The following is a 22,929-nucleotide window of genomic DNA, read 5'->3' as shown; positions in this document are numbered from 1 at the left end:
CCATGATAGGTGTCTGCAAGACACTCTCTCCCCCAACCCAGGTCCTTTTCCATCACCATAAAGCAGCGCCCCTGCACCCCTCTATCCCACTCCTCTCTCTCCTTCCCCAGAATCTTTTCCTTTGGCTCATTACACAGCACCCAGTCCAAGTTTTTAGCTTGTGTTTTCCCTTCTTGTCCTTGTTTCTTAATTTCCGCTCTGAGTGAGGCCATCCAGTATTCATCCTTCTCTCTCTGGCTTATCTCATTCAGCGTGATACCTTTGAGGTCTATCCAAAATGAGGTAAAGGAGATGACTTCATATATTAAAATATTAAAAAAAAAAAAAGACAGAAATACCAGCTCTTAGAGAGGGTATAAGGGGGAAAGAGACTCTCTTAAATTGCTGGTGGGAATGCAAATTGGTCCAACCCCTGTGGAAAGCAGTTTGGGGACTCACCAGAAGGCTAGAAATAGACTTTACTCTATGACCTGGCAATTCCTCTTCTGGGGATATGCCGGGCTGGCTTCACAAGCGGGTAACAGAAGACCAGAGACTCATGGCTGGGCTGTACGCAGTATCTCTTTATTCATGCAGGACACAGCACAATCTAAACCAAGCTATGCTAAAACTAAACTAAAAACTAAACTAAACTAAAAACACAATCCTATATATACTCGCCAAGTAGGGCGGAAACAGGATGTGATGCAGAGAGGGTGGAGCGAAAAGTGACTGGTGCAAATCAGGGTGTACTACAAGAGGAGGCGGAGCAAAAAGACATCATGAACCAGTGGGGATTAAACCAATGCCATGCAGGCATGCTGGTGCTTAGTTATGTAAATAGAATAGTGTTAAGCAGGGGGGATTAAACCAAATGAAACAGAAGGGGTTTTTAGAAGCAGAATTAGAAGCATACCAACAGGGATATATCCTAAGGAATCAAACACACTCATCCAAAGAGGTTTGTGTATACACCTATGTTCAGAGTCACACAATCTATAATAGTCCAAACTTGGAAGCAACTCAGATACCCAATGAAAGATGAGTGGCTGAGCAAGTTAGGGCATATATATATATGTAGTGGAATACTATGCAGCTGTGAAAAGTGTTGTTATCTCTGCCTCTTTCTTTTTCCTGGCAGGTAAATTCCTGGCAGGAAAGGCAGGAATGCAAGGGTCCAGGCCCAGCCCACAAGCAGAGATGGGAAGAGACCTTTCTTTAAGCAGCAGCAGCAGAGTGTGGAGGAGGCCATCCCAAGCAAGTGCAGGCAGCTCGGAGCCCACTGCAAATCCTCCGGACCAGAGCCCCTGAGAATATCAGATCCTGGCCTCCTAGGTGGCTCCACTACAACCTCTGTACCCGCAGCATCTTCCAAGCCCAAATTGAAGTCTTCCTCACTCCCTCCCCACCCAAACAGCACAAATGAAAGACCAAGAAAAAAAATCACATCTTTATTGTTTGATTAATAAACTGGCTTGGAGGGACAAGACTGGGGAATTTCGATTAGCTTTTCATTAACAGTACAAAAAACATCACAAAAAAAATCACATAAAAAATGATGTCGGCAAAGCAGCAGCCCTTGGGGAAAAGTTCAAGGCACTTGGGAAGCTGAGAAATGAACCCCAGCTGCCTTCTGGGAAGGGGGGGGGGCGGCAATTACACTCGACCCCACCCCCTCCTTCATGGGACACATGCTTTCCTCTCTCCCAGTTTCCGGGTCATTACCACACTGATCACAAAGGGAACACAAAGGCATTGCCACAAGTGAAATAGGCCCCGGCTGAGTTCCCACCTTCCCAGCAGCCCAGGCCCAGAGAAGGGACACTGTTGTTTCTTGTGCCCAGCAGTGCTGGTGGGTCGGCACAGTGCTCCTGGAGCTGGGCAGGGGTTTGGCCTCCTGTGTAGGCTGCCAGAGCAAATAGCCTGGGCTTCGGTCAGAGCTGGGTGTGGAGAGAGGGCCCACGGGCTGCCCAGCTCCCATGCATGTTCTGAGCAGTGGGTCCTGGCTCCGTCAGGCTGAGGTCCTAACCGGGGTAGCACATGCAGCAGCCTGTCTCTGCCGCGTCCACACTGGGCTTGCCGCCAGGTCCCAGAAGCCCGTCAGTGACAGAATACTCCGTGATGACGTCTTCCACCCGGGTGATATACAGGTATGTCAGCAGGACCCCCAGGAACTGAAGAGGAGACAGGGCAGGTGAGAGCCTGCGTGGGGGTGAGGGTGTGGCTCAAAGAGCCCCCACTACCCATGCAGCCCCACAGACCTTCCCTGGGTCCTACGAGCGAGCAGGGGCCCCTCTACTCTGAGACTCCCATCTCTAGCCCAGCTGCCATACAATATCTGGAAGTCCTTGGGCAAACCACCTAGGTTTTCTTTCTTTTTTTAAAAAAAAATCTATTTATTCATTTATTACTGAATGGAAACAGAGAGGGGAGGGGGATACAGATAGGGAAAGAGACACCTGCAGCCCTGCTTCACCACCCCCCTGCAGATGGGAACCAAGGGCTTAAACATAGATTCCTTACACACTATAATGTGTGCGCTTAACTGCCCCGGCCCCTTCACCTAGATTTTCCACAACTTAGTTTCCTCTGTAAAATGGGCATAGCAAATGGACCTACCTCACAGAACTGGAGGAAAAAGTACCTTAAAGCCCTGGGTGACCCTCTAAATTCCCTAAATTTCCCAGTTGCCATCTGCCCTCTCCTCCCAGCCCCCCAGGGCTCCCAGGGTGAACCCAGACTGCTGGTACAAGAACCTCCTTCACTTACCTCTCTCTGCGCCTCCTCTGCATGTTTGCAAGCTCCAAGCCACACGACAGCCCCAGCCTGCTCCACCCACCCCACCCACAATCCTAGAGCCAGGGGGACAGCCCACCTGGGGGAGCAGGATGCCCAGCAGGAGGCCTGCCATGATGGTGTAGTTGTCTGTGAACCAGATCAGCACGGCGTTGGTGCAGCCCCGCACATAGATGATGTCCTGCACGCTGAGGCGCTGTGGGAAGGAGCAGGTCTGAGCACCAGGCTGGGCCCAGCCCCGCTCTGCCCCGCTCTCCACTGCTCTCAAGGGCTTGGCAAACCTCTCAGACTGCTGGGCTCTCTCACAAGCAACGGGAGAGGAAGGCTCTGGACCATAGGGGCTCAGTGGCAACACTGTCCCCTAAAGAACACTGGGGGAGTTAGGGTGTGACTCCTGGGCTTCTCAGTGATTTGGAGTTGGGGGCTGAGGAACTGTATCTCTCAGGGGCGGTCTACCTGGCTCTTCTCTCAGATGAGAGTCTATGAGAACCATGGTGGTTATGGTTGGGAGGGTAGGGCCACAGAACTTTGGTGGTGGGTGTGGTATGTGAACTCTATCATGTAATTTTATAATCTTGTAAACCACTATTAATTATAAATTTTTAAAAATTGCCTTTAAAAAAAAAAAAAGCTCCCAACTCCATGGATACAAAAGCCAGTAGGCTTCTGAATGGTTTTACTATATACTGGGATTTACAGAAATACTAGTGTGGAAAGAACTCTCTCTTCTCAGCACCGGGTCAGCTTAAGCTGAGCCAAGGGGTGTGGGGACGTGCCCCAGAGGGAGGTCTGAAGGCTTCCAGGGAATCTGAAGGCTGAGCCTGGCTGGGCACACGGGTGCTATGAAGGGCTTGGAGACTTGTGATTACAAGTACACAGTAGGGACTCAGCAGACCTGCGTAGGTATCGTCCCTGGTTTTTTTTTTTGGGGGGGGATTCCTGGCACCCTGAATCTTCTTGTGTCTGACTAGGGGGGTGGAAAGCCTAACAGTTTCTGCTTCTTGACCACAGGCTAGAATGTTGGAAAGATCTCAGCAGCCAGGTGCCCTGTGTCTAGGAAGCCCTCCAGTCACCGGGGAAGGGACAGGAAGAGCAACCCTCTTGGAGAAAAAGAGAGAAAAAGAGAGAGAGAGAGAGAGAGAGAATTCAAAGACATTACCTCCCTGTCAATGGTTTTGTAGCCACACATGGTGTTCACAACTTCTGTCTGAAACAGAAACGTCCGTTAGCCCAGGTACACCCCTCAGTGTGTGTGGTATGAAGACATTGCCCTCCCTGTTTTGTGGGGGAGGCATGGAGCTGTACAGGATGGGTGGAGGGACATGCCCACCCTGCCATTCTGGTACTGTTCTCTCACCTACTATCCTGATGAGGAAACTGAGGCACCAAAAGGTGTCCGTACCCCTGATTTCCTCCCCAAAAGAAACACCCAGGGAGGGACGGTGGAATGGGAAGTGGTATGTAGCCCTCAGGTAGGGGCCTACTCCCCCACCTGTGGAGGCCCAGAAGACCAAGAAAAAACACCACACCCAGCTCCCTGCCAGCACCCAGAGGCTTTGCCAACAAGATCAGGGCCCGGGGGTTCTTGCTCCATTGGCTCTTCTGAAGGAAAACCTCAGGCCACAGCCTGAACCCTGGCCAGCTGTGGTTTACTGAGGGCAAGCCCAAACATGCCAGCGGAATTGTCACCCATGTTCCCCCCCCCCCCAGTGGAGTGGAGCTCAGGACTCCCAGCTGTTACTGATTAATCCAGGTGCTGTGGTCAGCCCTAGGCCTCACCAAGTCCCTCTCGCAGGCCAAAGTTGCCAAGGGGGCACTTCCTTCACTGCTTACACCTGTGGCATCCTTCCACCAGGTGAGGGCAAGCTGGGTGCACTGCCCCGCCTCTCTCTCCTCCACAGCTAAACAAACGCGGCTGTGGTGTGGGTGAGAGTGGGCAGCAGCGACGCAGGAGAGGAGCAGGGAGGCCGGTGTGGCCGTCCCACTCTGTCACTAGGGAGCTCGAGGGTCACCACTGCATGTGCTGCCGGCACAGGGAGGCCGTGTGTGAATGTTTAGTGAACAGCTATCGGATCGGCCGGGTTGATTGATCCTTTCCATGCAGTCATGGTGATTAGTGGTTCCACCTCAAAGGCTGTTTTTGAACATAAAATGAGCCATAAGTCTGGGTGGGGACACAGGGCAGTGCAGCAGTGCTGGCTTGACTGACTGCCCACACTCCCAGCATCTGGAAAAACAAGGAAAGGCATCTACACTCCCTTCCAAAAGGGCTGTTAGAGTTCAGAGGTCACCCAGAGTAGACAACATGACAGGACTCGGTGTGGGAGTAAATAATTTCTCTCAGTCTAGACTGTGTCCCGGGCGCTACTGGGCCCCAGCAAGAAAGAAAATCACATCTGTATTGTCTGATTAATAAACTCGCTTGGAGGTTCAAGACTGGGGAATTTCAATTAGTCGAACCTTTCTGTCAACAGTACAAAATATGTTACAAAAAAAAAAAAAATCACATAAAAAATGGCGCTGGCAAAGCAGCAGCCCTTAGGGGGAAGTTCAAGCCACTTGGGAGGCTGAGAAATAAACCCCAGCTGCCGTCGGCCTGCATTCTCTGCACTGGCCAGTTTCTATGACCCCTCCATGAACGTGACCCTCGTGAAGGTCAGGCGGGGAGCACGTGTGGGGGGTGTGGAGTAGCTGGTTGCTTTCTGCCTCGGTTCCCTCATCCAGCCAGTCACTGAGTAAGCATTAGCTGAATACCTACCGTGTGCCACTCACTGTTTTAGGTGTTTGGAATAAAGAACAAAACAAAGCCCTTGCCTTCATGGGATTTATATTCTAGAAAAGCAAACAGGAAGGGGACAGCGGTGGTGCACCTGGTTAAATGCACATATCGCCATGCATAAGGACCAGGGTTCGAGCCCCCACTCCCCGCCTCCTGGGGGTCTGCTTCATGGGTCTGAAACAAGTCTGCAGGTGTCTGTCTTCGTTTCTCCCTCTCTCTCCTCCCTCATCCTCTCTCAATTTCTCTCTGTCCTCTCTAGTAAAAAAAAAAAATTTTTTTTAAAGCAAACAGGAGATAAATATGAATAAGAAATTTACATAGTAGAAAAAGGACTTCCGGAGGCGGAGCTACGAGCAGCAGATCGCTTTCTCTCCTCTCCTCTCCTCTCCTCTCCCGGATCAACTAGGAATACCAGAGGAGACCACCCGGACCAAAACAGGACAGGACTAGAATGACCACAGGAACCCAGTAAATCACCCGTGAGTACAAACACGCGTGGCTGGTGACAGAGAGGAGAGAGGGGCCTAAGGAGAGATTAAGTGGCTGCTTAGTTCGACAGTTTGTCAGTGGAGACACCACCTCCAGTCTGCTCCACAACAAGGGGACAGCTGAAGGGAGGAGGAGGCTCCCCAGAGACTCACCAAGTACAACTCTGAGTCTCCATTGCTACTGCCCTCAGAGTCTGGAGCAGAAACAGGGAGGGACACCAGGGTACAGAGATCTGACCGGGAAACTCAGGAGAAGACCTATGCCTCTCGGTGGCATAGCTGAGGGGCTGTGAAAGTCTCTTTGCATAACCACTGGAGTATCTCTGCCACACCCTGCTTTATCTCTTGGTCAGGAGTCAGTGATTAAGCCAAGAAGCCTATTGATAGTTTAAAAGCCCTCAGGCTCCCATAGCATACAGGGGGAAAAAAAAAAGGCTTTTACACCACTGAACTCCAACTCAGGGATTGAAAAAACTGTTAACTTATATAAAATGGTTAAAACAACAAGAAAAAATATTGGAGACTCGAACCAGGACAAGAGTCCAGCTAAAAGTCCTCCAGAGGGTGAAGCACAAAACAACGAGTTCAACATCCAAACATTAGCTAAGGAAATAATAACAGGAGTGAGTAAAGAATTTGAAAAAATTGTAATCAGAAATGCAGGAACAACAAATGAGAATATGGAAGAAAATTCTAATAATCTCATGGTTATTAGAGAGCTGAAAGCTGAAATCGCTGAGCTAAGAAGGCAACTAACTGAACAAGCTAAAACAGTATCAGAGCAGGGCAACAAAATAGATGAACTCCAGAAAGCAGTAGAGGGCAGAGAGAATAGAATCAATGAGGCTGAAGACAGAATTAGCAAGATTGAGGATGAATTAGAGACAACTAAAAAAGAAGTAAGAGATCTCAAAAAGAGATTAAGAGATGCTGAAAACAACAACAGAGTCCTATGGGATGACTTCAAAAGAAACAATATACGCATTATTGGCTTACCAGAGGAAGAAAGAGAAGGGGAGGAAGAAAGCATTCTCCAGGCCATAATAGCTGAAAATTTCTCTAGTCTAGACAACACCAAAGACATAAAGATTCAAGAAGCCCAGAGGGTCCCAAACAGAATTAACCCAGACCTAAAGACACCAAGACATGTCATACTTAGATTGGAAAGGAATAAGGATAAAGAAAGGATCCTCAAGGCTGCAAGAGAAAAACAAAGAGTCACCTACAAAGGAAAACCCATAAGATTAGCAGCAGACTTCTCCATACAAACACTACAGGCCAGAAGAGAATGGCAAGATATCTATCGAGTGCTCAATGAGAAAGGCTTTCAGCCAAGAATACTATATCCTGCTAGATTGTCATTCAGACTAGATGGAAGCATCAAAACCTTCTCAGACAAGCAACAGTTGAAGGAAGCAACCATCACCAAGCCTGCCTTGAAAGAATTTCTGAAAGGTCTCCTATAAACAACCAGACCACCACAAATAGAACATATATCAAAACACTCTAAAACTCTACAAGAATGGCGTTAAAATATCTTCAATCTTTGATATCAATAAATGTCAATGGACTGAATTCACCTATTAAAAGACACAGAGTAGGAAGATGGATCAGAAAACACAACCCAACAATATGTTGTCTACAGGAAACTCACCTAACGCAACAAGACAAACACAGACTTAAAGTGAAAGGATGGAAAACTATCATTCAAGCCAATGGCCCACAAAAAAGGGCAGGAACAGCTATTCTCATATCTGACATTATAGACTTTAAAATAGATAAGATTAAAAAAGATAGGAATGGACACTACTTACTGCTCAGAGGATCAGTCAATCAAGAGGACTTAACAATTATTAATATCTATGCACCCAATGAGAAGCCATCTAAATACATCAAACTTCTACTGAAAGAGCTACAGCAATATATCAACAGTAACACAATCATAGTAGGGGACTTCAACACCCCTCTATCTCAACTTGACAGATCATCCAGGCAGAAAATCAATAAAGACATAAGGGAGCTAAATGAAGAGATAGATAAACTAGAACTATTGGACATTTTCAGAGTCATTCATCCCAAGAAACTGGAATACACATTTTACTCAAATCCACATGGATCATTCTCAAGGATAGACCATATGTTAGGCCACAAAGACAGCATCAGCCTATTCAAGAGCACTGAAATCATCCCAAGCATCTTCTCAGACCACAGTGGAATTAAACTAACACTTAACAATCAACAAAAGATTAGAAACAGTGCGAAAATGTGGAAGCTCAACAGTACACTTCTTAACAACTTCTGGGTCAAAGAGGAAATCAAGGAAGAAATCAAAATGTTTCGAGAGTTCAATGAAAATGAAGACACAAGCTATCAAAATATTTGGGACACAGCTAAAGCAGTCCTAAGAGGGAAGTTCATAGCTATACAAGCACACATTAGGAAACAAGAAAAGGCACAAATAAACAGCCTGATTGCACATCTTAAAGACCTAGAAGAAGAACAACAAAGGAATCCTAAAGCAACCAGAAGGACAGAAATTACTAAAGTTAGGGCAGAAATAAATAACATTGAGAATAGGAAAACCATACAAAAGATCAATGAAAGTAAATGTTGGTTCTTCGAAAGAGTAAACAAAATCGACAAACCTTTAGCCAGACTCACAAAACAAAAAAAGAAGACCCAAATAAATCAGATAGTAAATAAAAGAGGAGAAATCACAACAGACACTGCAGAAATTCAACATATCATGCGAGGCTTCTATGAACAACTATATGCCACCAAGCTAGAGAACCTGCAAGAAATGAATGATTTCCTAGATACCTACCAACTTCCAAAACTAAGTAAAGAGGAAGTGGATAACATGAACAGGCCCATCACAGCTAATGAAATTGAAACAGTTATCAAAAATCTTCCCAAAAATAAAAGTCCTGGACCAGATGGTTTTACAAATGAATTCTACAAAACCTTCAAAGAAGAACTAATACCTCTACTTTTAAAAGTCTTCCAGAAGATTGAAGACACTGGAATACTCCCTGCCAGCTTCTATGAAGCCAACATCACCCTGATACCAAAAGCAGACAGGGACACAACCAAAAAAGAAAACTACAGACCAATATCTCTAATGAACATAGATGCGAAAATATTGAACAAAATTCTAGCCAACCGGATACAGCAGTATATCAAAAAAATTGTTCATCATGACCAAGTGGGGTTTATCCCAGGCATGCAAGGTTGGTTTAATATACGTAAATCAATCAATGTGATCCACCACATCAACAAAAGCAAGACCAAAAACCACATGGTCATATCAATAGATGCAGAGAAAGCCTTTGACAAAATACAACATCCCTTTATGATCAAAACACTACAAAAAATGGGAATAGATGGAAAATTCCTGAAGATAGTGGAGTCTATATATAGCAAACCTACAGCCAACATCATACTCAATGGTGAAAAACTGGAAGCATTTCCCCTCAGATCAGGTACTAGACAGGGCTGCCCACTATCACCATTACTATTCAACATAGTGTTGGAAGTTCTTGCCATAGCAATCAGGCAGGAGCAAGGAATTAAAGGCATACAGATTGGAAGAGAAGAAGTCAAACTCTCCTTATTTGCAGATGACATGATAGTATACATGGAAAAACCTAAGGAATCCAGCAAGAAGCTTTTGGAAATCATCAGGCAATACAGTAATGTGTCAGGCTATAAAATTAACATTCAAAAGTCAGTGGCATTCCTGTATGCAAACACTAAGTTAGAAGAAATTGAAATCCAGAAATCAGTTCCTTTTTCTATAGCAACAAAAACAATAAAATATCTAGGAATAAACCTAACCAAAGAAGTAAAAGACTTGTATACTGAAAATTATGAGTCACTACTCAAAGAAATTGAAAAAGACACAAAGAAGTGGAAAGATATTCCATGCTCATGGGTTGGAAGAATTAACATCATCAAAATGAATATATTACCCAGAGCCATCTACAAATTTAATGCTATCCCCATCAAGATCCCAAGCACATTTTTTAGGAGAATAGAACAAATGCTACAAATGTTTATCTGGAACCAGAAAAGACCTAGAATTGCCAAAACAATCTTGAGAAAAAAGAACAGAACCGGAGGCATCACACTGCCAGATCTCAAACTATACTATAGGGCCATTGTCATCAAAACTGTTTGGTACTGGAACATGAACAGACACACTGACCAGTGGAATAGAATTGAGAGCCCAGAAATGAGGCCCCACACCTATGGACATCTAATCTTTGACAAAGGGGCCCAGACTATTACATGGGGAAAGCAGAGTCTCTTCAACAAATGGTGTTGGAAACAATGGGTTGAAACATGCAGAAGAATGAAGCTGAATCACTGTATTTCACCAAATACAAAAGTAAATTCCAAGTGGATCAAGGACTTGGATGTTAGACCAGAAACTATCAGATACTTAGAGGAAAATATTGGAAGAACTTTTTTCCGCATAAATTTTAAAGACATTTTCAATGAAACGAATCCAATTACAAGGAAGACTAAGGCAAGTATAAACCTATGGGACTACATCAAATTAAAAAGCTTCTTCACAGCAAAAGAAACCACTACCCAAATCAAGAGACCCCTCACAGAATGGGAGAAGATCTTTACATGCCATACATCAGATAAGAGTTTAATAACCAACATATATAAAGAGCTTACCAGACTCAACAACAAGACAACAAATAACCCCATCCAAAAATGGGGGGAGGAATTGGACAGAATATTCACCACAGAAGAGATCCAAAAGGCCAAGAAACACATGAAAAAATGCTCCAAGTCTCTGATTGTCAGAGAAATGCAAATCAAGACAACAATGAGATATCACTTCACTCCTGTGAGAATGTCACACATCAGAAAAGGTAACAGCAGCAAATGCTGGAGAGGGTGTGGGGTCAAAGGAACCCTCCTGCACTGCTGGTGGGAATGTCAATTGGTCCAACCTCTGTGGAGAACAGTCTGGAGAACTCTCAGAAGGCTAGAAATGGACCTACCCTATGACCCTGCAATTCCCCTCCTGGGGATATATCCTAAGGAACCCAACACATCCATCCAAAAAGATCTGTGTACACATATGTTCTTGGCAGCACAATTTGTAATAGCCAAAACCTGGAAGCAACCCAGGTGTCCAACAACAGATGAGTGGCTGAGCAAGTTGTGGTATATATACACAATGGAATACTACTCAGCTGTAAAAAATGGTGACTTCACCGTTTTCAGCCGATCTTGGATGGACCTTGAAAAAATCATGTTGAGTGAAATAAGTCAGAAACAGAAGGATGAATATGGGATGATCTCACTCTCAGGCCGTAGTTGAAAAACAAGATTAGAAAAGAAAACACAAGTCGAACCTAAAATGGAATTGGAGTATTACACCAAAGTAAAAGACTCTGGGGTGGGTGGGTGGGTGGGGAGAATACAGGTCCATGAAAAATGACGAATGAAATAGTGGGGGTTGTATTGCTAAATGGGAATCTGGGGAATGTTATGCATGTAAAAAAAACAAAAAAAGGAAGAAGAAGTAGAAACGCAAAGCAGAAATTGACTGAGTTTGGAGTATGGCACCAAAGTAAGAAAGCAGAAGTATACTAGAGTTTGCAGTGAGTACCTCCCTAATACTTCCTCTCCACTTTTCCAAGCTTTGGGTCCATGATTGCTCAACAATTTGTTTGGCTTTGTATGTTAACTCTCTTTTCAGTCACCAGGTTCCAGGTGTCATCAGGATGCCAGCCAGACTTCCCTGGATTGAAGACACCACCAATGTGTCCTGGAGCTCAGCTTCCCCAGAGACCCATCCTACTAGGGAAAGAGAGAGGCAGACTGGGAGTGTGGACCGACCAGTCAATGCCCATGTTCAGCGAGGAAGCAATTACAGAAGCCAGACCTTCTACCTTCTGCAACCCTCAATGACCCTGGGTCCATGCTCCCAGAGGGATAGAGAATGGGAAAGCTATCGGGGGAGGGGGTGGGATATGGAGATTGGGCGGTGGGAATTGTGTGGAGTTGTACCCCTCCTACCCTATGGTTTTGTTAATTAATAAAAAAAAAAAAAAAAAAAAAGAAATTTACATAGTAAATGACAAAGGCTTTTTAAAAGTTTTTTTTCTTGTCACTTTTTTTTTTGATAGAGACAGAGACAAGATTGAGGAGAAGGGGAGGGCGGGTGGTGCAGCTGATCAAGCTTACTGATTACCAAGCTGCAAGGGTCTGGGTTCAGCTTCGGCTCCCCACCTGCAGGGGCCTGCTTTATAAACAGTGAAGCAGGTCTGCAGGTGTCTGTCTTTCTCTCCATCTAGCTCCTCATCCTCTCTCAAGTTATCTGTCATATCTAATAAAAAATTAGGGGAAAAAAACCCAGAAAAAAATGGCCTCCCGGAACAGTGGATTCATAGTGCTGACACAGAGCTCCAGCGATAACCCTGGTGGCAAAAAAAAAAAAAAAAAGGTGGGGGGAGCAGGCGGTAGGGCTGCAGGTTAAGCATGCAAAGTGAAAGGACTGGTGTACGGAAGCAGGTTCGAGCCCCCGGCTCCCCACCTGCAGGGGAGTCACTTCACAAGCGGTGAAGCAGGTCTGCTGGTGTCTACCTTTCTCTACCCCTCTCTGTCTTGCGTTCCTCTCTCCATTTCTCTCTATCTGTTGGTATGCTTCTAATTCTGCTTCTAAAACCCCTTCTGTTTCATTGGTTTAATCCCCCCTGCTTAACTCTGTATTCTATGTACATAACCACTGTTAGCTAAGCACCGCCCTGCCTCCAGGGCATTGCTTTAATCCCCACTGGTTCACGATGTCTTTTTGCTCTGCCCCCTCTCATAGTCACCCTGATTTCCACCAGTCTCTTTTCGCTCCACCCTCTCTACGGCACATCCTGTTTCCACCCTACTTGGCGAGTATATATAAGGACAGGATTGTGATTAGAGCTTAGCTTAGATTGTGCTGCATTCCACATGAATAAAGACTGAACTGCGTACCACTGGTAGTTTCTCTCTCCTGCCCGTGAAGCTAGCCCGGCATCTATCCTATAAAACAACAACAACAATAAACAACAAGGGCAACAAAAAGGGGGAAAAATGGCCTCCAGGACCAGTGGATTCGTAGTGCAGGCACTGAGCCCCAGCAATAACCTTGGAGGCAAAAAGGGGGGGGGGGGTGGAAGAGAGAGAGAGAGGGAGAAAGAAAAAGCAGACGCCTGCAGCACTGCTTCACTGCCTGTAAGCTTTCCTCCATGCAGGTGGGGACCAGGGGCTTATGAACAAACACATGCCCCCTCCTGGCCCAGCCTCTTTTTAGGATGAGTGCACTGGGCACCAGTCCCCTACTCATGGGCAGGGCTCCACACCCCCTACCCACAGCTGATGGGTTTACAGAATCCAGCAGTGGGTACAGAATGGTGGCGGTGTCCGAAAGAAATTTTTCCATGACTGTTTAGGGCATGAGTAATTGCAAAGCTCTCTGCCTCATTCCAGTGCAGAAACTAGGCAGTTTCTGGACACTTTAATTAGCCAAACATACGAAACTTGTCATTCTCAAGTGGTGACAGCACTGGATGATCTTTGCAGTGGTTAAGGAGGAGACAGAGCTGAGAGAACCCTGCTGGGGAGTGGCAGAGGCTGGCTCTCATGTCACCCACACATACACTTCCAAGTGTCCTCTTGGTGATGACCACCAGGGCCTTGAGCCCAGAGACCCTGAGCGATCACACGTGCGGACCCTGTCCTGGCGAATGCTACAGAGCTGGCTCCCCCTGCTCAGTCCCAGGATCGGGACCCTTCTCCCACTTCTCACCTGGCTACATGGTAGGCCAGCCCATGGTGCCTGTGTCACCCCAGTCCAACAGCCTCAGGCATAACACCTGACCTTTTGGTGCCTCAATCTCCTCATCAGGATAGTGGGTGAGAGAACAGTACCTCTTCACAGTGTTGTTGAAAGAACTGAATGAGTTACTACAACTAAGGAGCCCAGAGCAGGCCTGTGCATGACTACTCGTGGATAGTAACTCGCAGATACGATGAATAAACACTTCTGACTGTAGGCCACGTCCACTCGTGGATAGTAACTTGCAGGTACGATGAATAAACACTTCTGACTGTAGGCCCCAGACAGCCCTCCTGTGGCCCTGGAGGTTCATCACCACCAACTAGCCCCACCCACACCCTCACACATACACACCACCCGTCCCAAAAGCTGAGAGAGGAGCCTGGCTGGCTGCGGCAGCCCCATGCTGCCCCCTCCTACGGGTCATAGGTACCGTGTTTCTGAAGCAGCAAGTGTAGGGCACCCCACAGGCCAGGGGTCCGGGGGCATCACAGCTGTGGTACTGGTTTTTGTCCCAGTCTCGGTAGTCTTCGCCGCCACAGCATTTAAACTGAGAGAGGAAGCAAGAGGGGAGGCAGCTACGTCACCATCAAGACTTAACCAGGGAGCAGGAAGGGGCCCTGTGGGAGACCCTGGGCTTATTAAGTGGTTTGCCCTGCTGAGGGGCGGGGCCTGTCCCAGGGAGCTCAGGAGGCCATACAGCGTCAGGTCAGAGCTGCCCAGAAGGTCATACTTGGGCACCAAGGCTGGGCAGCCCCTTCGAGGAGTATTGGGATGAGCGGGGTGTCCGGGAGGGAAAGCCTGTTCCTGATAACCGGGCTCCATTGCCGTATCCCCATGGCTGTTAAGTACCAACCCAGAGACTGGAAGTCTCTGGACACCCTCACAACCCAGGGACCCCAACACCATACTGCCCTCTCCTCACCTTCCAGCTCTGTACAGGCCTCTGCCCTGGACTCCGGGCAGAGCTCTGGTAAGACTGGCACCATTCTGTGAGCTAGTTCTTCCTGACATCTCCCCCCAGGCCAGTGTTGTGCTGGTGCCTACACCCAAGGAATGCAGTTACTCGGAGGTGGTGTGTACCAGGCATTGTTCTGGACACCGAGAGATGAGGCTGAGTGAAAGCAGTCAGCCCTGTCTATACGAAAAACGTTCAGGTGGAGGGAGAGAGCGTAACCACCACTCGAGAAAGACCTTGAGGCAGGGAGGCAGTGCTGTGAACAGGGAGCATGAAAAAATAGGGAAAGGGCTTGGGGGGAGAGGCAGGTTTAGCTGGAAGCTCAGGAAAATCCAGCCTGGGGACACAGCATAGAATCTGAAACATGAACAAGAGGTAAAGCCAGCCAGGATGTGCAGAGCCACGTGTGGAGACAAACAAGCTGTCCTTCAGCTCCAGCCACAGGCGTCACCGTGCCCAGAGCAGAGCAGAGCAGAGCAGAGCGAGGGCCAGCGGAGGGGATGGGAGGGTGACGTTGGTTGGGCCTGCTAGAGTCCGCTCAGCCAGGACGGGCACACAATTTGAGTTGTTTTCCAAGTGATGGAAAGTCTGGAGAGTTTAGCCAGGGGAGTGATGTGGTCAGAGGTCGTGGCAAAAACGCAAGCCAGTCATCCTTCCACAACCCCCCCCCCATGGCACCCCCCACCCACCCCCCAGGCCATCAGGTTTCAGGACCTGGGAGTGCCTTTCTGTGGTGCTGTGCGATGATAATATAATCAGACCGACTGGAATTCAAATCCTCACACCACCACTCCTAGCTGTGTGACTTTGGGCAAGCTGATCAGTCTCCCAGGGCATCAAAGCCTCATCTGTAAAGCAAGAAGGGTAGTGCCAGCTTGGCACAATTGAGCTGAGGGGAGTCCCAAAGAGAGGCTCTACATGAAGCACTCAGCACAGGACCTGGCACCCAGTAGGTGCTCCATAAGCATGAGATAGACAAGAAGACACACACACACTTCACCCTGCCACTGACCCTAATCCTACCCCCTGGAGGAGTGAAATCTCCAAGGCAGCTGGAAGCTGGTTCCAATGAAAACATCTTGCTCCATCTGAGGCAGAGCTCAGCAAGCTGCAGGCACATCCGAGGCAGAGGAGAGCCTCCCACGCCTGCACCTGTTGTGACTGTAGTGAGGGTCTGAGCCAAGGGAGTGGTCAGTGTGTATGTGTGGGTGTGTGGGTGTGGGTGGGTGGGGACCTGGTGTAGTGAGTTGTCACTCCTTGCTGAGAACAAAGAGACCAGCTGAAGCCCCCCACCGTCATGTCCCAGCGAGCACTATCAGGACTGAGTTGGCGCCTAAGCTCCAGACTCTGCTGTTTTCTCCCAGGAGAACGTGACCACAATGACCTCCTCAGCTGAGGCTTGCTGAGGTCTCACCACAAGCCTAGCATTGCCCTGGCACTTTGGAGTTCAGCCAAGCAATCTCACATTGACACAGGGGGAGGAACCATTAGTACGCCTCTGATGCCCATGGGAGCCAGAGGCATGAGGGGCAACAACAAGCATGGTTGATGTACAGAAGCCACCGACGGCCATGACTGACCTGCACAGACTCAGGTAGACCCTGAGGAGGAAGGCTGACCTCCAAAAATGACAACCACCTCACCTCTCAAAGAAGTGTCACAGAGGAGGAAGAGGAGGAGGAGGAGGAGGAAGAGGAGGAGGAGGAGGACAAGAAGAAGGTTCTTTCTGTCCCCCGTGGCAGGGGGGAGTTAAATTTGGAAAGTGCCACTCTCTCCCCACCAGGTTGTCTTAGGCTTGGCAGGGAAGCAGCCCCATCTCTGGAGGGATCTGACAGAAGGGACTTTAAACAGGGTAGTTTGGATGTCTTTTCTGCCTCAAGGAAGAAGCCTGTCATTAGAGATGGGCACCCTAGGGCCAGGTACAGTGACTTGTAGCTCTGTCTAACATTGGCCTTGGTTTTCAGGGGGTGAGGGTTCATGTAACTGGAGAGGGGCAGGTAGAATGAGGACATTGTGCACCAATGAGGAGGTTGGGCCCTGGGCCATCCATGCTGCACCCTGTCTCAGCTTAGCCACCTGCCCTGGGAATGGATAAGCCACATGACCCCCTCATCCCCACTCTCTGAAGCAGGGTCCTAAGTGGAGGGCAAAGGGAATGGAGGGCACATCTCTGACTCAAAGCAACTGGCTCACCTCCTTCTGAACAAAATCCATGATGTTTTTGAAGTCCAGATCATCATAGTAGTTCACGATTCCTCTTCGAATATTGTCATTCAGAAAATCAATGGTCTGTGTAAATAAATAAATTGCAAAGAGAAAGAACAACACATGCTAAGATCTAGATTTTCTGAGTCTAGAGTAGAATGAAGTAACCATGTGGCTATAGAGCACCCCACCATTTACTTCCCTCAACACTCATGACCTCCCTGCCCCACACCCCATCTCCATGACACCAACATCCACTGATATCCAAGTCCCTCTGCCATGTCTGAGCAGGACTGATTCCAAGTCTGGGAGTCCCCTTCCTGTTAGAGGGGGAGGTGTGGAATTAGCCTGCTGGACTGGGATATGGTTACCCTAGTTCTTGGGCTGGAACTCTTCCAATGCCCCTGTCCCAGGACAGCCTGTGCTAGAATCTTCCTTGTGCTTTCCACATTCCTCCCCACTCTTCTCTATTACCCAACCTTGTGTGGCAAATAAGGAAACTGAGGCCAAGAGGGACTCCCACTCTCCTAAAGTCACAAAGCTCATCTGGGACAGGAAATCAGGTCTCCCCACTTCCGGGCAGGGCCTTTCTTCCTCAGTGCAGCACTCAGGCCCACAGATGACGAGCCCGCCTCCCACTTAGTCTGGGACAGTTTCTGGTGGGAAGAGCACTGGCATGCTGCCCTCACGCAGTCATGCTGGGCCCTGGGGATCAACAGTCCCACTGTTGTGCTGAGATCCGGGAGCACAAAAGGCCCCACAGCGGGAAGGGGCGGAGGTGGGAGTGTGGGGAGCCCAGCTCCATGCTCACAGCCACAATCAGGGCTTTCAGAGCGGGAGGCCTGAGTGTCATCAGAGATTGTGCTAGCACAAAGGGGACATTCTCGCTCTGGAGCCAGACAATCCCTGGGGAGGGACCTGCAGGGTGTACTGGGACAACAGACCCAGGTTCCAGGACTTGACACAGTGATTTCCCCTTCTGGGCCTCAGTTTCCCATTTGTGAACCACTCATACAGGCCTTTTTTTTTTTTTTTTAACATTTATTTATTTATTTATCTATCTATCTATCTATCTATCTGTTTATTTTGATAGGACAAAGAGAAATTTAGAGGGAAGGAGGATAAAAAGGGAGAGAGAAAGAGAGACATCTATAGCACTGCTTCACTGCTTTTGAAACCCCCTTCCTCCTATGCAAGCCTATCTTCATACAAACTTCCAGCTCTAAGGATCAAAGATTAGGCTGAGTGGTGGTGAGATGTAGGTAGCAGGGTGCTGTAAGGCCTTGGAGTCAAAAGGAGCCCAAGGGGCCAGCAAAATAGCTCACAGAAATAAAGACAACAAGGAGACACCACTTCACTCCTGTGAGAATGTCATACATCAGAAAAGTTAGCAACAACAAATGCTGGAGAGGTTGTGGGGACAAAGGAATCCTCCTGCACTGCTGGTGGGAATGTAACTTGGTTCAGCCCCTGTGGAGAACAGTCTGGAGATCTCTCAGAAGGCTAGAAGTGGCTCTACCCTAGGGTTGTAATTCCTCTCCTGGAGATAGATCCTAAGGAACCCAACACACCCATCCAAAAAGATCTGTGTATACCTATGTTCATAGCAGCACAGTTTGTAATAGCCAAAACCTGGAAGCAACCCAGGTGTCCAACAACAGATGAGTGGCTGAGCAAGTTGTGGTCTATATACACAATGGAATACTACTCAGCTATTAAAAACAGTGACTTCACCTTCTTCACCTCATCTTGGATGGCCCTTGAAGGAATCATGTTAAGTGAGATAAGTCAGAAAGAGAAGGATGAATATGGGATGATCTCACTCATAGACAGAAGTTGAAAAACAAGATCAGAAGGGAAACCACAAAACAGAACTGGGATTGGAGTTGGTGTATCGCAACAAAGTAAAAGACTCTGAGGTGGGGGGTGGGGTTCAGGTCCTGGAACATGATGGCAGAGGAGGGAGGACCTAGCAGGGGTTGTATTGTTATGTGGAAAACAGAGAAATGTTATGCATGTACAAACTATTGTGTTTTAGTGTGGACTATAAACCATTAATCCCCTGATAATGAAATTAAAAGAAAAGATAGCTCATAGGGATAGTTTTGCTATGTGTGTGACCCAGGTTCGAACCTGGTCCCATTGCATTGAAGAAAGCTCTGGTGTTGTGATCTCTCTCCCTCTCTCACTCCCCCCACCCCCTACCCATATCTCTATTAAAAAAAAAAAAAAAAGCAGCCCTGGCTGCACCTAGGCCTCAGGTTTTTCCTTTGCCTTCACAACCAGTTTCCTGGCCTGAAGACTGGAAGACACACTCCACTGTGCCTCCCAGGGATGTTGTAACACTTAGATTAACACTGCGGCTGAGCTTAGTAGGGTGCTGAGCACATAGAGGGTCATGACAGAATTAGTACAGATTGTTGTTGTCCTCACCAGGGCTTATCAGTCCAGACTTCTTCAGTTAGGAAGACAGAGACAAAGTGACAGGGAGACACCACAGCACCAAAGCTTCCTTTAGTGTGGGGTGGGCAGAGCCCAAAGCTGAGTTTTAATCATGACAAAGCAAGCTATAGACACTTCTTTTCCCAGGGAATATGGCACCTATTCACATCACTGAAGAAAACTGACTCATCTCAAGGGAAACTGAGGTCCTAACGCTTGTCCCAAAGGCCCACTGCAATGGAGGTGGCCTCTGGGGCACTTGCTGGGCTTGGCCTGGAACACATACACCATAGCCCAGAGAGCCAGGCACTCATCCTAGGACACCTGCTGATCACCAGCAAAAAGATCTGGAACAGAGGTTTAAAAATCCTGGTCTGATACACATAAAAGGTGGAGATAAGAACCAGAGATCCAGGGAGTCGGGCAGTAGCGCAGCGGGTTAAGCACAGATGTCGCAAAGCACAAGGCGTAAGGATCCTGGTTCGAGCCCCCGGCTCCCCACCTGCAGGGGACTTGCTTTACAGGCGGTGAAGCAGGTCTGCAGGTGTCTGTCTTTCTCTCACCCTCTCTGTCTTCCCCTCCTCTCTCCATTTCTCTCTGTCCTATCCAACAATGATGACATCAATAACAATAACAGTAATAATTACAACAATAAAACAAGGGCAACAAAAGGGAATAAATAAATAAACATTAAAAAAAAGAAGGGAGTTAAAAAAAAAAAAGGACCAGAGAGCCAGTTTGGGACCATCTCCCCAAACTATCTCCAGACTCCAGAGGAGAGAACAAAGGAGTGTCTGCCATCTTTGTCGTCATCACCATCATCACCTTCTCCTTCCCCTCCTCCTCCTCCTTCTTTTTTGTCTCCAGGGTTATCACTGGGGTTTGGTGCCAACACTATGAATCCATTGCTCCTGGTGGCCATTTTTCCATTTTGTTGGATAGGACAGAGAGAAATTGAGAGGGAGGGGAGGTAGAGAGGGAAAGAGAAAGACAGACACCTGCAGACCTGCTTCACCACTTCTGAAGTGTTCCCCTTGGATGTGGGGAGGTGGGGGTCTCGAACTGGGGTCCTTGCACTGGTCCTTGTGCTTAGTACTATGTGCACTTAACCAGGTGCACCACCACCCAGCTCACACCATCTTCTTCACACTCATGTGGCTCAAAGTCAGAGTAAAAGGAACTCCCTCCTGACATGAACAGTCATTCTGGGGTTGAACAATTTGCTCAGGGAGACAGGATGGCAGCTTGGAGAGGACAGGGAAGAGGCGGGTGCTGGGCTGGGCTGGTTCCCATGTAAAAGGCCCCCACCAGCCTGCTGTCCTGAACTGGGTCAGAGTCTGTGTCAGAAGCAGCAGCTACTCAGAAAACCTTCTCAGCCTTGGGCATCTGTCCCTCTAGGTGAAGAAAAGACTGGCTTGCCAGCTGGGGTGTGGTGAAGCTATTTCAGAAGCAGCAGGGTGAGTGGGGTCAGTCTCTCCCCAGGAAGGAGAAGAACTCTGGGTTTGCTGTAGGGGCTCCTTGGCTGCAGGGTTGGGAACATGTCTAAGGACACAGGTTATGTGACTGGCAAGTGGCTTCCTCACACTTTTGAGGCCCCAGAGACACAGGGCTGGTCACCACAACCCTTGGCACCTATCCACCTCCCAGCCCTCTCTGGGTCTCATGCTGAACACACTCTCCCAAGAGCAGCACAAGGGGTGAGAGAGCACACGGAGTGGCAGAATGGACGAAGCACTGGCCTCTCAAGCATGAAGTGCTGAGTTTACTTGCTAGCAGCACGTATGCTGGAGGGATGTTCTGGTTCTGTCTGATTAACTGGTTAATTATTTCTTTTAATTTTTTTAATTTTTATTCATTTTCCCTTTTGTTGCCCTTTTTTATTGTTGTTGTAGTTATTATTGTTGTAGTTATTTATGTTGCTGTTGTTGGATAGGACAGAGAGAAATGGAGAGAGGAGGGAAAGACAGAGTGGGGAAGAGAAAGATAGACACCTGCAGGCCTGCTTCACCACCTGCGAAGTGACTCCCCTGAAGGTGGGGAGCCGGGGACTCGAACCAGGATCCTTACTGCTTCGTGCCACGTGAGCTTAACCCTCTGTGCTACCGCCCAACTCTCAATTTTTAAAGGGTTGGGCAAAGGAGTGCTTGGTAAGATAGGGAAAGATTCTTCTCCAACCCTCTTTAGTGGGCATGACTGACCTCTCTCCTCAAATTGTCTTAATCTCTAAGTACTTTCCAAAGGTGTAAAACCCAAAAGAGGTTGTTTGTCTAAATGAAGATCAGATTTCTCTATGGTAAAATGAGCTGCAGCCCTGGTGGGAAGAGGGCCTCAGAAAGGACAGGAGGAATAGATGACCCCAGCACCATGAGCGACAGCTGCCACCACCACTCCCAGTCCCTCAAAAGGGGTCTCTTTGAGTCATACTTACTGGCTCTTGCAAGTATGTGTTACTTGGAAGTGTGTGTGTGTGTGTGTGTGTGTGTGTGTGTGTGTGTGTGTGTGTGTGTGTACACACTGGGGAGACATTCAGGACATGTGGGTTCCTGTGCTGTGCTGAATGGGAAGGAGGAGTGAGAAGCTCCAGGGAGCTCACTAACGATATCGGGCAGTGTTAATGGGTCACAATGTTCTAAGGAGCCAAAGGAACCACTCAGAGAGAATGTGCCCGACGGAGCAAGATGAGGAAGAGAGAATTCTGGCTTCCTCTGGCTTCAGAGGCCAAACACACCCAGTGCTACCCACACCTTAGCAAAAACCAGGTCCCTCCAGCAGGGGCTGTTCCAGTCAGAACTGACCTCTCTCCTCAAATAGTCTTAATCTCTAAGTACTTTCCAGTGGTGTAAAACCCAAAAGAGGTTGTTTGTCTAAATGAAGATCAGATTTCTCTATGGTAAATTGAGCTGCAGCCCTGGTGGGAAGAGGGCCTCAGAAAGGACAGGAGGAACAGATGACCACCTTTCCCAGCTGGCTAGCATGGCCTCTGAGGCGTCATGGCCCAGGCTAAATTAAGCAATGAGTAAGCAAACATCAAAGGCCACAGGATTTGCTGAGCACATCGTCGTCTAAGCCACCAGAGCTAAGCTACAAAGAACTGTCCTCTCCACTTCCTCCTTTAAGTCTCGTCTCAGAGCTACCTGAATCCTCCGTGTTCTCTCTGTTTTTATGTGAATGAGGAAAAATGGGGGTGGGGGGTGGGGATGAGGTGGGGGATGACAAGTGGCAGCAGCTCCCATGGGATGAGGGGCTGGAGGTGCGGGAAGAAAGAGGAAGGGCAGCAGCTGGAGCCTCGGATCTCTGGGGATGGAGCCTCCTGGTTGCCTGCAGGCTGCTGGCTAGCTGCCAATCCTTACATATCAGCAGCTGAGACCCTGGGAGGTCAGGCCACTGGTGGCCCAGTGGGAATGAAAGTTGGCCCAGTTCTCACAGCTGGGGGTGGAGAGGG

General features: G+C 48.1%; 1 protein-coding gene across 4 annotated transcripts in view; it reads right to left on the bottom strand.

Moving 5' to 3' along the window:
- Nucleotides 1-1,417: 1,417 nt before the first annotated feature.
- Nucleotides 1,418-22,929, bottom strand: part of TSPAN15 (tetraspanin 15) — a 71,439-nt gene continuing 49,927 nt past the window's right edge. For all 4 annotated transcript variants that reach the window (XM_007524177.3, XM_016188584.2, XM_016188583.2 and 1 more), the window contains 5 exons: nucleotides 17,034-17,129; nucleotides 14,316-14,432; nucleotides 3,935-3,982; nucleotides 2,855-2,971; nucleotides 1,418-2,153 (listed from right to left, as the gene is read on the bottom strand). In XM_007524177.3, coding sequence (XP_007524239.1) covers nucleotides 2,004-2,153; nucleotides 2,855-2,971; nucleotides 3,935-3,982; nucleotides 14,316-14,432; nucleotides 17,034-17,129 — 528 coding nt within the window. In that variant the 3' untranslated portion in view covers nucleotides 1,418-2,003. The remainder of the gene's footprint in view (nucleotides 2,154-2,854; nucleotides 2,972-3,934; nucleotides 3,983-14,315; nucleotides 14,433-17,033; nucleotides 17,130-22,929) is intronic.

This window comes from Erinaceus europaeus, chromosome 1 (assembly GCF_950295315.1).
Source record: "Erinaceus europaeus chromosome 1, mEriEur2.1, whole genome shotgun sequence".
In the NCBI taxonomy this organism is placed as follows: domain Eukaryota; kingdom Metazoa; phylum Chordata; class Mammalia; order Eulipotyphla; family Erinaceidae; genus Erinaceus; species Erinaceus europaeus.
This window is presented reverse-complemented; position numbering and strand designations above follow the sequence as displayed.